General features: G+C 42.8%; 1 protein-coding gene across 3 annotated transcripts in view; it reads left to right on the top strand.

The window, feature by feature from the left end:
• Positions 1-15,321, top strand: part of ARMC9 (armadillo repeat containing 9) — a 70,192-nt gene that overhangs the window by 6,410 nt on the left and 48,461 nt on the right. For all 3 annotated transcript variants that reach the window (XM_064164904.1, XM_064164906.1, XM_064164905.1), the window contains exons 6-9: positions 1,431-1,523; positions 2,779-2,803; positions 10,679-10,836; positions 12,680-12,778. In XM_064164904.1, the coding sequence (XP_064020974.1) occupies positions 1,431-1,523; positions 2,779-2,803; positions 10,679-10,836; positions 12,680-12,778 (375 nt within the window). The remainder of the gene's footprint in view (positions 1-1,430; positions 1,524-2,778; positions 2,804-10,678; positions 10,837-12,679; positions 12,779-15,321) is intronic.

Here is a 15,321-nt window from a genome sequence, read left to right on the forward strand (position 1 = left end):
TTCAAGCAAAGCCTGGATGAGGCACTTAGTGCAATGGTCTAGTTGGCTGGCTAGAGCTGGGTGCTAGGTTGGACTGGATGATCTTGGAGGTCTCTTGCAACCTGGTTGATTCTATGATTCTGGGTTTTCATTTGTTGACTAGCTTTTTGTCAAACAGAAACCAGTTAACTGAAGGTTTGAAATGGAGGAAATGAGTATTCAGTGGGTTTTGAGGTGTAGTTTGGCTCGTCCTTAAGTACTGTTTTCTTCTGCTTATGAGACACGACGTCAGGCAGAAGACAGCATTGCAGTTAGTGGTGATTTGTTCTGTTTTTCATATGTGAGTTGTTTTTTCCCAGATCTTTATTTTAGAAACATTGTACCCTGATGACTGATGTCATGTCACAATGTTTGCAATAGGTGTTGACAAAATTTACAATATTGTTAGGAATCAGTGGTTACTTTCTGAAAGCTGAACAGTGTAAAATTACTCATTTTCTACTCTAAGAAATTGATCACCTTTTGAACTTTTTCTCACACTGTTTGTATTTTAAAGGTACTTTTAATTTAGGGACAATTGTTCCATGTGCATACAAGGCACCAATGCTGTTTGATGTTTTTACACTTGAAATAAAAGCTACATTGTTTTTACAGCTCTTGAGTAGGATTAATACTTAACTTTCTTCTAACTCCTGAGGTGCATTAAGAAAAACATATCCAAGAGGTCTAGGGAAGTTGTCCTTGCCCTCTGCTCTGCCCTGGTGAGACCACACCTGAAATACTGTGTTCAGTTTTGGGCTCCCCAATTCAGGACAGACAGGGATCTGTTGGAGAGAGTCCAATGGAGAGCTACAAGGATGATTTTGAGACTTGAACATCAACCCTGTGAAGAAAGGCTGAGAGACCTGTGACTGTTTAGTCTTGAGAAGAGAAGGCTGAGGGGGGATCTCATCAATGTCTATAAATATCTGAGGGCTGGGTGTCAAAATGAAGGTGCCAGTCTCTTTTCGGTGGTGCCCAGTGGTGGGACAAAGAACAGGTACAAGCTAGAACACAGGAGGTTCCACCTCAACGTGAGGAGACACTTCCTGGTGGTGGGCAGAGCACTGGAACAGGCTGCCCAGAGAGGCTGTGGAGTCTCCTTCTCTGGAGGCTTTCAAAACCTGCCTGGATGCATTCCTGTGTGACCTGCCCTAGACGATTCCGCTTTGTCAGGGAGGCTGGACTTGAACTCTGGAGGTCCTTTTCCAATCCCTAATGCTCTGTGATTCTGTACACCTTTATGGGGGGCTAGCAAACACATTCACTCCATTCACAGCAAAGGGAAAACCTTGGTGCAATGCCAGCTGCCTTGTTTACTAGCAGAAGGTTGCAGTGATTCAGCCGGTGCTACTCCGAGCAGAGCGTATGTATTTTGCGAACAGCTGTCATCATTTGTTTTTCTTTTCAAGGATTCTTGGACGCTGGATTTGAGGACAAGATTGGAACAGTTCCTGTCTCTGACTCTCAAAGCCAGACAGACTCCTCGGCTTCTTACTTTATTTGTATCCTTTTGAGCTAATGCTTTGAAGATCATTAGAATTACTGTAAGGAGACAGCATAATTTATTGGAAGAACATGCTGCCAAGATTGATTGCAGAGCTGCAGTCACATTGCAGTTCATCCTTTTTATGATAGGAAACATTGTTTATATTCCACATTCAAAAACAACTTTTGAAAGAGTTGTGTAAAAACAATGTATAGATGCACAGGAAGTTGCATATTTTTCCTATGACCATTCTTTATTTCCATGGCTGAAGTACAGGCTGCTCAAAGGCACTGACCCAGCCTGACATCTATCTTAGCATTTGTAAAGCTGTCAGTCTTTTCACTTAGCTGTTTCAGGGACTAGCTGAAAGTTTTACCAGGCCTTTAAAGGGTTCCAGAAACTGTTTTAATAAATGGCTTGTTTCAGGCTGTATATTTTTTTTCCTCTCTCTAACAGTATTGTTTAGGCTGCATTGTCAGGCCTAATTTACAAACTACATGACAAAATTTCTTCTCTTTCTTTGGTCAGTCAAAGGCAAAGTAGAGAGAACTCAACTGGAGTCTTTGTTTATAGCTTTTCTTTTTGTTCTGTGTTTTTTAACCAAAAAGAGAAGTTGAAAGTCCTTTTCATGCTATGTTTTATTTTATCCTAAAGCAACATGTTGTCATGGTGGTACTGAACGATGAGCTGGAAATCAGATTCCTTCTGTTCCATTCCTGCCCATTTGCCAGGATGGAGAGCAATGATCAAAACTTTGTTTTCACTCCCATGTTATGAATGTTTGCCTGAGAACCTGGCATAGAGCTACTGAATTTTTTCTCTCTGCTTATTCCTCTTTGTGGAGTAATGAACTGGATCCTGAGACCTGAGTGTTTCTCAGGCATATCACTTGGGTATTTATATATTGATTTTACATAAAACCAGCAGTCTGATTTTTCTATTTTCATGTTAATACCTTTAGACTGGAGTTACTGTATCTCATACTTCAAGGCTGAATCAGTATCTTTTAATGTCAGCTAAAAGTTTCAAGTCTCTGTGCAATGTTGTGCATTGTACACTTAGGAAATTCTTATTTATTATTGATTCATTTATTCTTGCTCTCCAATGAAAAAGCATCAGGTATTGGCTGATCCAACCAAGATCAGTAGGATCCTATTCCAGTAGGAATATCTGGCTTGGTTGGATTTGCCAGTTGGTTGAATTTCTCAGTCTGTGTTTCTGGAACAAACACATAGTGAAATTTTCCTGAACTGATCCTACTTGTACAACAGAAGGAGAATGGACAGTACAATAAAGGTAAATGTTGAGATATATAATAAGGATATTCTGTAGAAGGAATATAATTGTAGCTATAATAGCAGTGGAATGCAATGACAAGCAAACTAGTGATGTGTGGCAAAAAACCCTTTGAAATCCAGACCTCCTATCCTGGCAATAGCTAGTGCTAGCCTGCTGGAGCTAAGTATGGTTGAGCATAGATATGTGCTAGAAATGGAAGAGGGCCTGGTAATAGGACTTGTAGTTTAATTCTGATGTATCCTCCTGGCTGCTCTCAGCCACTCTGTCCCCAGCCTGCAGTGCTGCTTGGGGTTGTTGTGGCCAAAGTGCAGAACCCTGCACTTGGCCTTGTTCAATCTCATCCCACTGACCTCTGCCCACCCATCCAGCCTGTCTAGGTCCCTCTGCAGGACTCTTCTACCTTCCAACAGATCAACACCTGCTCCTAGCTTGGTGTCATTTTAGACTGAGTTAAAGAGAAGGTTGGGCTCATCTCCCCTAGTGAGTTCCAGATGTTTTCTTTGCTGTCTTGTTCTTTGTATTACATTACACTTTCATTGAAAAGTAGAAAGATCTTTGTGAGGTTTTAATTTTCAGAAGTTACTCTTTTTTTCCTTGTTGTGGACTTTCCTGAAGGCAATATTTCTATACTCTGATTAAAAAGAAGTAACCACATGACTGGGCCTAAGTTAATTTGGGCCTAATTATCTTTTACTTGGGCAAGTTCTGTGCTTTGTACAAGTACAGGGACTGTGACGGTATTGAATCTATGCAGGTCATCCTTAAACTGTAGGTCTGTTTTGTGCCTTGGAGGTTGCAGTGGCTTGGATTTTTCCTAAAGGTTACTTGAGGCCCCTCTCATGAAAGTTTTGGATCTGAGAGGTTACTTTTGCAGGATGCTGCTGAGGTCACATGGGATCCATGGGACATACTTAACTGCTGGAGTATATTTACTTTATCAGTGAAGGAGAAATGCAAAGAAAATTAATAGGCAGGACATGAATGTAGAGCAGTATGGCAGAGAGTCCTGAAAACAGCCCTTTATAAATAGTTGCAAGTCATTAATCTGACATACTGAAGCACTTCAAGTTTGGGTGGAGTAGTGCATGTGCTCTTGAGGGTGTCCTGGAGAGTTTAATGTGTTTACCCTACCTGATTAACCTGCTACAGTCTGGCTTTTTACCCACTTGCTGAAAATTTTTAATGCCTGTATGACTTCCAGAGCTGTCTGTGTGGCTGCTGAGCTTAATTTACAGCTCTCCTGTATGTTTGCAGTTTGTCTGTAAAGAGAAGGATTGCAGAATGGTCGTCAGAGCTTCTGTATGCCCCCTGTGCTAACAGGAACAGAGGAAATCAAACGTTTGGAAGTGTGTTCAGCTTCTGTCCCTTCTTTGACTTATGGATGAGTTCAAAGTCCCCCTTCCACTGTTTCAGGGAAGGATAGAGTCAGGAAAGAGTGTCAGGCTGCTGTACAAGAGAAGATGAAGTGTGACCTACCTGTCTGTCAAGATCTGCTCTAGTCTGAGCAAGCATTAATGTGGGAAGATGTCAGTTTAGAAAATGAACAGTGATTTTTATGGAAACCAGGTAAGTAAGGAGACAGGGTAGCTACTGCCTCTCCTAGGCACCAGGTTTTGTTGTCACCTAAGGAGCCCTGCTGTCTGACAGCAACTCTTGGGACCTGCAGCTCCTCTGCTGAGAGCTCTGCCGCTTTGTATGCAGTAGATCCAGCTGGCTGGAGTCACTTCTTCTAGCAAAGTATGTGAGGATGGGCTGAGATTAGAGAGACAGAAAGAGCAGTCACAAGTTCAGGAAATGTTAGAGATGTAGGCAAGGTGTTGTAAGGAATAAGAACCAATCTCACTTGGAGAGAAAAGCTTATTGTGGCATTGTGTGCATATATGTAACTCCTTGGCTGCTCCTAGAAATTGGAGTCAAAAGGCTTGACAATTACATAAGTGAGAGAGTAGACAAGAATACTGCAGTAGTTTGGATGCTGCCTAATGCCATTGTCTTCCTTCGGCAGAGTCCTGAGCTTTACTGTATGCTAGATCTTCCTAAACCAGGGAGTTAGTCCTCTGTCCTTTACTTTCCATTCTTTCCCCTGCACATATGAGTTATGGGACTGGTTGGTATTTGATCCAGAGATTGTTTTTTTCCTTCCTCTTTAAGATTATCAGATGTAGAAAGCATCTGTTAGAGCTGGGAGTTGTTTCTGGGAGAAGGAAGGAGAGAAGCCACATGTGCAGTGTTAGTCCCTGATTCCTGTTACATGTGCAGTTTGCTCACTGCTGCGGGGTAACATAAATGTGACCTGCCTCTGGAAGGCACTCCTACCTTTTCCCCTATCCTGACTCAGCACTGGAACTGAATATTAATTTTTATCTGGATAGTAGTTCCCTGGTTCATCTGCACAAGTATGAAGATATGGCAAGAATGCAGGGTGGGGAATGGGGCAGTGCAGGGGTCAGCTACATGTCAACGATGAAAGCTTCCTCCTCTTTCAATAAGAGAAATTTCCATTTAATACTTCTCCTTTTTTAGTAACATTATTTCTATGTGAGAAGGTAGTGTTGTAAAAAATGCAAGATATATCAAGACTTTGTGATTCCTCTCTTTGACTCCCTCTCCTTAGTAAAGATGAGTGTTTGTAATTGATGTAACAGGCAAGTGCTGGAGCGTGTCCAGAGAAGGGCCATGAGGATGCTCAGAGGGCTGGAGCACCTCTCCTATGAGAACAGACTGAAAGAGCTGGGGCTGTGCAGGCTGGAGAAGGGAAGGCTCTGAGGTGACCTTCTTGTGGCCTTTCAGTAACTGAAGGGGGCCTACAAAAAAGCTGGAGTGGGATCTTTTACTCTATCAGGGAGGGACTTCTTAGTCTCTCAGGGAGTGACAGGACTAGGGGGAATGGAGCGAAGCTAGAGGTGGGGAAATTCAGACTGGACATGAGGAGGAAGTTGTCCAGCACAGAGCCTGGAATGGGTTGCCCAGGGAGGTGGTTGAGGCTGCATCCCTGGAGGTGTTTAAGGCCAGGCTGGATGGGGCTGTGGTCAGCCTGCTCTAGGGTAGGGTGTCCCTGGGCATGGCAGGGGAGTTTGAACTGGATGATCCCTGTGGTCTCTTCCAACCCTGACTGATTCTAGTATTCTATGTTGTAAATTACACCCTTTTTCTTAATTGCCAAGGCTGTAGTTCAGGAGTTATGTGGCATTTTGGTTATGTAGTTTCTCCTGCTGGCTGTAGTTGGAAGACACTTTTTCATCACTGGAAATTTTCCCCCCTGGGCTATGAAAAGCAAGCAAATTATGAGTAGATTTATATTTCATGATCTGGTGCTTCCAGCTTTCCTCTGTGTGAAAGTCATGCATTGGAAAATTCAGACTCAAATGTGTGCATCACAGCTACATAAAAATGTAACAATTTTCTCCTCTAGGCAAAAGAATAAAAGTGCTGAAGGGAGCAGGTAGTTTTGTGCAATGGTTCCTCTTAAAATCTTTAGTAGTTCAGAAAAATATATTTGTTTTGGAGCTGTATCATATTAAAGGTGTGGCAACAGATGAGCAGTGATGCCTGTGGAAGGAAAATGAAGTTGAATGGCTGTTACCAAGAAACAATAATTTGGATTGTCTTTGGAAGCTTTCTTAACTCTTTTGATTTTTAAGTTGAAGAATATTGATTGCAGTTGAGATGGTTTTAACAAATTAAAGAATTACCAATAGTTGATGCTCTTGGCAAGATTATGTTACTGGGAGATATTTTAGTGTCTGGGTTGTTTGGTCTTTTTCAAATACAGTTTGGTGCAACTGTACAGGATCTGTGGCTTGTCACAGCTTCTGTTGTTATTTTGGCTCCCTCCTAGACAGTATAATTAAAAATATTATTGGAGTCACTTTTGAGTTACAGTTTGGTATCAGATGTCAGTCTGCAGGTGCAGAACGCTGTGATTTGTGAATGGTTGCCAGAAAACCATTCTTAGAGAGGAGGAAGCTGTGAAAGTGGGAAAAAAGTCTTTTTTTGTTGTTAACTCAAAGACCATGAGCCAGCAGTGTGCCCAGGTGGCCAAAAGAGCCAATGGCATCCTGGCCTGTATCAGGAACAGTGTAGCCAGCAGGACAAGGGAGGTTATTCTTCCCCTGTACTCGGCACTGGTCAGGCCACACCTTGAGTGCTGTGTCCAGTTCTGGGCTCCTCAGTTCAAGAGAGATGTTGAGATACTGGAATTTGTCCACAGAAGGGTAACAAAGCTGATGAGGGGGCTGGAGCACAGCCCTGTGAGAAGAGACTGAGGGAGCTGCAGAAGGGGAGGCTCAGGGGTGGTCTCATTGCTGTCTACAACTACCTCAAGGGAGGCTGTAGCCAGGTGGGTGTTGGTCTCTTCTCCCAGGCAACCAGCAATAGAACAAGGGGACACAGTCTCAAGCTGTGCCAGGGGAGATCTAGGCTGGATGTTAAGAGGAAGTTGTTGGCAGAGAGAGTGGTTGGCATTGGAATGGGCTGCCCAGGGAGGTGGTGGAGTCACCATCCCTGGAGATGTTGAAGAAAAGCCTGGATGAGGGACTTGGTCTGCCATGGTCTGGTTGATTGGACAGGGCTGGGTGCTAGGTTGGACTGGATGATCTTGGAGGTCTCTTCCAACCTGTCTGATTCTATGATTCTAAGATTTTGGAAAAAAACCCTGGCTTACAAGTAAGAAAATGCACCTTCTCTGTGTTCCAGGTGTTATTTTAGGACTGTCAATTTATAGCCAGAGTTTATAGCTGAAGTTTATAGCTAAAGATTATTAATGCATATCTTCTCAAAAAGATCTTATTAAAAAGATATTTTTGCTAAGCCTTCCAAAATGAAAAAAAGCCTTCTCTGCCTTCTTGTGCTTTTGATATAAATGGGGGGAAAAAAAAAACAGTCTTATTTCAGAAACCTTATAATCAGTAGGATGTGACAAGCTTTTGAAGCCACTTCCAACATCTGAATTCATAGAGCTTTATAATTACTTAAATCTTTTTCCATTTGTAGTGAAAGCTTCACAAAGAGTTCTGTCTGAAGAGTATTTTTCTCTCAGCTTTGCATCTCTTACATCCATATATTTATTGCTTTCTGAAGCACTTTGTTGGAAGTTATCAGATACTTGTGTGTGATTCATTGCTACCTGCAAATGTAACTCAATTGCCATCGTAAAGGAAGAATTGTGAAAGCTCTACCCAGATAAGCCAAGATGTTAATACAGCACTTCCACTCCCTATTTTCCCCTCTGCTGAAGATTGCCACTCCTGTGCCTGCTGCTATGGGACAGCAGAGGTTTTTGCCTGAGTTCAGAGAGCCCTGGAGCAAATGGCAACTACACCAAAATTCTCCAGAACTTGTTTAGCATCGCTCCAAGATGTTACAGGCTGAGATTTTTTTACACACAGAGCATAAATCTGCATTGAAGCTTTTACTGCTTAGGGTCCTCCAAATGAAGATCCCAGAGATTTGTGCTCTTGTCAGTTCCTGTGCTTCTGCATTACAGGAACTTATGTTCTGCATCTTTATGGAAAGAGATTGTGAATCTTAAAAATCAAAGAGAGTGGGCAAAGTCTGTTCAAAGCCAGGAAAAAGAAACTGCTTTTACTAGTTTCCACTTTGCATCTTAGTTATTTACTTTGTTTTGCTTCCCTTTGGATCTATATGGATCTACATTGTTTAAATTGTTTGATTTCTGCTTGGAATTTTCTGCACAAACCATAAAAGAATTTTAAGTCTGTGAAAACTGAGCCTGTTTCTGTCTGAAACTCTGCAGTCAAGATGATTTCTGCTCATTGTTTAACAGAAAATCTCATGGTAAATGCTCAGTCTTTTTGTAAATGACCACAATGCCACTTCCACATCACTAGGACAATACTGGCTTCTCAGCAAACTGAGTTAAAACCTAATGTTCTAGGAAAATACACAAACATCACCAGTAACAGTAGAATTATTGTACCTCTTTCCAGAGTTTCCTCCAGTTGTGAAGATGTGTACTGTGGTGCACAGCTCCAAATTGATGTCCATGTAGAAATCTGGCCTGCATCAGGAATGGTGTGGTCAGCAGGAGCAGGGAGGTCATTCTGCCCCTGGACTCTGCACTGGTTAGACCACACCTTGAGTCCTGTGTTCAGTTCTGGGCCCCCCAGTTTAGGAGGGACATTGAGATGCTTGAGCGTGTCCAGAGAAGGGTGACGAGGCTGGGGAGAGGCCTTGAGCACAGCCCTACGAGGAGAGGCTGAGGGAGGTGGGATTGGTTAGCCTGGAGAAGAGGAGGCTCAGGGGTGATCTTATTGCTGTCTACAACTACCTGAGGGGTGGTTGTGGCCAGGAGGAGGTTGCTCTCTTCTCTCAGGTGGCCAGCACCAGAACGAGAGGACACAGCCTCAGGCTGTGCCAGGGGAAATTTAGGCTGGAGGTGAGGAGAAAGTTCTTCCCTGAGAGAGTCATTGGACACTGGAATGGGCTGCCCGGGGAGGTGGTGGAGTCGCCGTCCCTGGGGCTGTTCAAGGCAGGATTGGACGTGGCACTTGGTGCCATGGTCTAGCCTTGAGCTCAGTGGAAAAGGGTTGGACTTGATGATCTGTGAGGTCTCTTCCAATCTTAGTGATACTGTGATGCTGTGATACTGTGATAATCTCATTTGGCTAGATCTGAGACTGGGATGGAAGATACAGATTTTCCTGCTTAGTTTGCTTCTTTTGTCTTTAGAGTAATCAAACCTGAAGAAACAAAGTATATCAAGAATATTAACTTTAATTAATATTAACTTTTAATTTAGATAGAAATAAAAAAAAACATTGACATTATTTTCAGAAACTGAAAGTCCCAGAAGTAACTAATGTAGCTTACCATCAACCAGTAAATGGTGAAATCACTTGGAAAATTTTGTGTATGAGTAGGGAATGAAGTAGGGAATTCCTGCAACTTTGGAGAATCCAGTGAATGTTTTTCTAGCAGATGAGGAACCTGAATGTAGTTTGGTCTCTCTGATGTGAGTTGCACCATTTTCCTTAAAGTCTAGAAGAATCCTAGAATCAGTCAGGGTTGGAAGGGACCACAAGGATCATCCAGTTCGAGCCCTCCTGCCTTGGGCAGGGACACCCTACACTAGATCAGGCTGGCCAGAGCCTTATCCAGCCTGGCCTTAAACACCTCCAAGGATGGGGCCTCTCTCTGGGCAACCCATTCCAGGCGCTCACCACTCTCATGGTGAAGAACTTCCTCCTCACTTTCAGTCTGACTTGTTATTTACTTTCCCATAAGCAAAGCACTGCAGAACCTAAGTATCAGTGGTCTTTCTGTAAAGTGACTGGAGAGAACACCCAGTCTTGCAGTACCATTTAACAAACATGGGCATAAATGTCTGGGTCTGGAACTGTCATTCTCCTGTTTTACTGAGTTATTTTTGAAGTGGCTGCTTGACCTTTCTAGTTGCCCAGTGTTACTTAAGTGAATGTGAAAAGTAGTGCATGAATCCCACCTGCAGATAACAAGGTAAGAAAATCTGAGCTGTGTTTTGTTGTACATTCTTCTGATTTGATGCCCATAGCCTTGTTTTGTCTCTGATAGCATGGAACTCCTTTCATTAACCTGTATCCTCTTCACAGAAGTATTCAGTGATCTTTACTGTAGTAGCTGTATTGCTGTTGTAGCTACAAAGCAATTGTTTCTTTGGGCAGTTAAAATAAACACTTGCAGCAGTTGCAATAAAATAAAAGCATAGTACTGGTGTGGAACTATCCCTGCAGTGGCATTCCACTCCTTGGATAAAAGTAATTCCACAGCAGCAGTTGAAGTTACCCCTTCAGAGCAGTAAAAATGCTTGTAGATTCTCTTGTCCTCCTGTTTGAAAAGGTGATGTTATTTTAGGTTTTATTATTCTCTTGACAGAAATGATGCAACATCTTCATCAACAGTTAGTGGAGTCTGAGAACAGGACCATGACCTGCCTGAAACAGTATAACAAAATGCAGATGGATTACCGTAATCTCAGTCGAGTCACTGCAGAGCTGGTGGATTCCTTGGAGGCCACAGTCAATGGCAAGATGGTAAGAGGTGACTCAGATGTGTGCTTGCTTCCCCAGCCCCTGGACAATGGAGAGGGAATGCCACTAAAGTTAGTTTTGGAACTGGCAAAGAGGACTGGAGTAAGAGTTATTCATTGTGTTAAACTGTGAGACTAGAGAAGGTACAACTTTATTTTGATACAAAAAGCATTTTATGCTTCATCTTTTGTGACCATGCCTTTAATCTATAACTTCTGTATAACTTGAAGGTTATTCTTATGGCAGAAGTTAGTAGCATCCAGGTGCTTTTAAATGAGCTGTGAATTGGTAGCAGGAAGGATGACCTAGGAGTTCCTGAAAAGTCAGCATGTACTTGCCTCCTGTTATCAGCAACAACATCTACATCTGGGATCACTGTCTGCTCTACACCATCACTGCAGGGAAGTGGGCTTTGCTTTACAGCAAATTAGGAAAGGTATTAAGAGCAGATACTCACAGGAACTTCGAGAGTACAAAACACATAGTCACTCAATTTCTGCCTCCCGTTTCTTACTTCAGTGCTCCCCAAGGTATCACAGTATCACCAAGGTTGGAAGAGACCTCATAGATCATCGGGTCCAACCCTTTACCACAGAGCTCAAGGCCAGACCATGGCACCAAGTGCCACGTCCAATCCTGCCTTGAACAGCTCCAGGGACGGCAACTCCACCACCTCCCCGGGCAGCCCATTCCAGTGTCCAATCACTCTCTCAGTGAAGAACTTTCTCCTCACCTCCAGCCTAAATTTCCCCTGGCGCAGTCTGAGGCTGTGTCCTCTAGTTCTAGTGCTGGCCACCCGGAGGAAACCGGTTGCTGCGGATGCTTGTTTAATTTCCCTCGTAAGCCTCATGCTGGGCAGTCACTCTGGTCCTTCCCAAATACGTCCAGCTGAGGGTGCTCTTCCGTTTTGAATCTTGGCTTCTGGATTTCTGAATCCTGTGTGGAGTTGGATACTGAATAAAGTTAGATTGAACTGAGAGCATTCTGAATTTGAAGGGATTTGTTGTCTCACTATTGATCTATGAATATCAAAAGTGCCCCCATTCACATTTCTATAATCTCAGTCCTCTCACCTCAGGTTGTGCCAGGGGAAGTATAGGCTGGATGTTAGGAGGAAGTTCTTCACAGAGAGAGTGATTTGCCATTGGAATGGGCTGCCCAGGGAGGTGGTGGAGTCACTGTCCCTGGAGGTGTTCAAGAAAAGCCTGGATGAGGCACTTAGTGCCATGGTCTACTTGACTGGCTAGAGCTGGGTGCTAGGTTGGACTGGCTGATCTTGGAGGTCTCTTCCAACCTGGTTGATTATGTATGAACAATTTCTGAACCTCTGTTCTGGGGAGGCTAATAACTGTTCTGAAGGCAAGCAGTTCTATTGCCAAAACTTGCCAAGATGTTTTGCATTGCAACAGAGTGTTGTACTGTGCAATTCATGCTTCTTTTTGCTGTAGAAAACAGTTGTGCGAGTTCTGCTCTTCAGCTAGACAGTCCACCAACATACCATTGCCTAAGTCTAAAGGACAAAACTGCTTCACAGTTACTGTTGACAGCTTGTCTTTTGAGGAAAATCTGTTTGTAAACACAGGCATGACAAATTCTGGGCTTCTTATAGACTCTCTGAAAGTGTTTAGCGTTAATCTTGTGAACAGCAGGACTATTCCAGATGAAGAGAGTGTGCAGTTCCCCTAATTTCTCAACAGGACTGTAGTATGTGCCTTAGGCTTGCATCAGTGAGTCTCCAGTGTGTGATTTCTTGCCCTCTTAAAAAAAAAACCAATGAACTTTAGTATAAGAGACACTTGTCTGGTAGAAGGTGATAACTTTGCTCTAATCCTGTTCTAATTTGTAGATCACACCAGAGTATCTTCAAAGCATTTGTGTTCGCTTGTTCAGCAATCAGATGAGACAAAGTGTGGTACATAGTATTGACTTCACAAGGCCTGGAACTGTAAGTATTAATGTTTGGGTTTCTTAGAGTAGCTATCTCAAAAGACAATACCACTTCAGCTGGATGTTGGACAATGAATGTGACACAGCAAAGACAAAACACAACGTGGCCAAGCTTGTATTAGGATATGGCAATAAGTGAGGTTGTGCTGATCTCAAGTGCTGGTGAATGATGTGGTTATGCAGTCATAGCTGCCTCACTATGGTTAATTCTGTTGTTATGATGACAGTAAGCTGTGTATCTCTTAAAATGCTAACTGAATATTTAAACAAAACAACCAGCCCTATCACTCATGTCCTGAGTGTGGTTCAGTGCTTATCATAGCCAGTTTGGTTTAACTATGGAAGGTGCTGCTCGTCTCTTTTCCTTTCTACTTTCTGTACTTTATGTTCTCAGTGATGCTTCTATAACCCAAGTGTGAATTGTCTTTGCCAGCTAGAAGGGCAAGCATCAGACAAGATCATAAGAAGAAACAAGGAAGAGAGGGGGGAGAGAGAACTTCCCACTTGTTTAAGAGCTAGTCAATGGATGGACATTTAGGTGATACACTCAAGCCACATGTTTTTATTTACATGATAGGCTTTAACCCTGTATCTAAGGATCTTTGATCTTATCAATATGCAGTTCAGGAGCCCTAAAGTTGGGGGTTTCTCCACTTTGCCAGCCTCTTATTCCTTTTCAGGTGGTTGCAGTATACCTAGCTGCTTGTGCCTGTTAATGTTCTGCTCAATCTTCCTTTGCCTAAATGGAGAGGGAGCTTTTACAAGGTGTGGTTGATTATTGGCTGTTCCTCTTGCAACCATACTTCCCCTTTTGCCTTTTTCTAGTACCTTTGCTACTGTGCTTGCAGCAGTATGGGCACTTTAGCACAGTGTCCATCTATGTTGATAGGTCAGGTAAAGAGGATTTGATGGTACTCTTGGAAGTAAGACTGTCTCCCTTTTGTCCCAAATTAACCAGGTTAAGATGACTAAAGCTGTGTTCTTCTGGCACAGTTGCATCTATTTTCATACTAGACTGTACTACTGTAGCTATTTCTATATGACTTCATGGCTCCTTTCCCCACACTATTTGAGGTAGTTGCTGTGCCAGCAAAGTTCTATTTAGTGAAGGCCCAGGACAGCTATAGCACTGAGACTGTTTAGATTAAGGGTTTCTCGACTGGTTTAGGTCACTCCTTGACAGTGAGGTTACAGTAGCTACTGTGGTTGAAATTAAATGTTTCTACAAGCAGACCTACACACAGGCTCTCTGAGGTGTTAGCCAAGTTTTGGCAGCATAATCACAGTCCTGCCTTGTAGATATTCTCAGCATCATAACCCAATTTTGTCATCTTTATCCTTTTGTCCACACTTGATTGATTGTTTATTGTCTATGTAGAGAATACTGGGTTTATACATGAATAGCCAACGTGTAGAAACACAAATAACTATAAGAAGATACAATATATATAGCACATCTTCTGAGGAGAAAATTGAGACTCCTTCTTCATCCCAAAATACTTCTGACCACTCCCTGTCTTTCTTGATCCAGGAAGCCAGATGAAATGGACTAAAAACCAAATTCTGACAGTTTGCCACTAGGCCACTAAAACATTTCAGTACTTTTTCTTCAGTGCTTCCAAATACCTCACTGTTACAGATGTTATTGTTCTGTCCTTAAGTGGTTTCAGGTTTTTGCCTGAGTTTTGGAATAAAGCTGGAGGCATCGTGACCCAGAACTAAGTAGTAGCATGAATTTGCAGCATCTGTGCTGGATTTTTGTTGGAAGGTCTCTTCACTTTTTGTTTGTAACTAATTGCAGACATTGGAGTGTGGTCTTTGCAGCTACTCCATTTCACAGAGCTCCTCCTGCTGTAAGGGCCAGTCACCTGTGTAACTTCAGAGGGAAAAGACTAGCAGAGGGTTAGGTCTTTTGCTCATCTTTAACATTAGGTAACCATGTAGGCAAGATAATGAGATATTGTAAAGGGGAAAAATGTCAGTATCTAAAGAGTTTTGGCTGGGATTAAATATGGTGGTTTGTTTTATATGTTTTTTTTTCTCCCCCACTTTGTCTTGGGTAATCAGGATTTGAACCTATCTGCCTGACATCACCAATGTCAGGAACAGATCCTAAAAGAAATGAATTTTGGCAAGCCGATATCTGTAAAGAGATGAGCTGGAAATAAAATCATTAACAAGAAAAAATATCCTGGGTTCCCCAGTTCAAGAGAGACAGGGAACTGCTGGAGAGAGTCCAGTGGAGGGCTGTGAAGATGATGGGGGGACTTGGAGCATCTCTCTGTCAAGGAAAGGCCAAGAGACCTGGGGCTGTTGAGCCTGGAGAAGAGCAGACTCCTCTGAGAGGTGATCTTATCAATGCTTGTAAATATCTAAAGGGCAAGTGTCAAGAGAATGGGGACAGACTCTTTTCAGTCATGCCCAGCAACAGGACAGGAGATAGTGGGCATAAACTGGGACACAAGAAGCTCTATCTGAACATGGGGAAAGACTTCTTTGGCTACAACAGAGCACTAGAACAGGCTGACTGGATCGGTTCTG

Source organism: Pogoniulus pusillus, chromosome 26, assembly GCF_015220805.1.
Source record: "Pogoniulus pusillus isolate bPogPus1 chromosome 26, bPogPus1.pri, whole genome shotgun sequence".
Classification (NCBI taxonomy): domain Eukaryota; kingdom Metazoa; phylum Chordata; class Aves; order Piciformes; family Lybiidae; genus Pogoniulus; species Pogoniulus pusillus.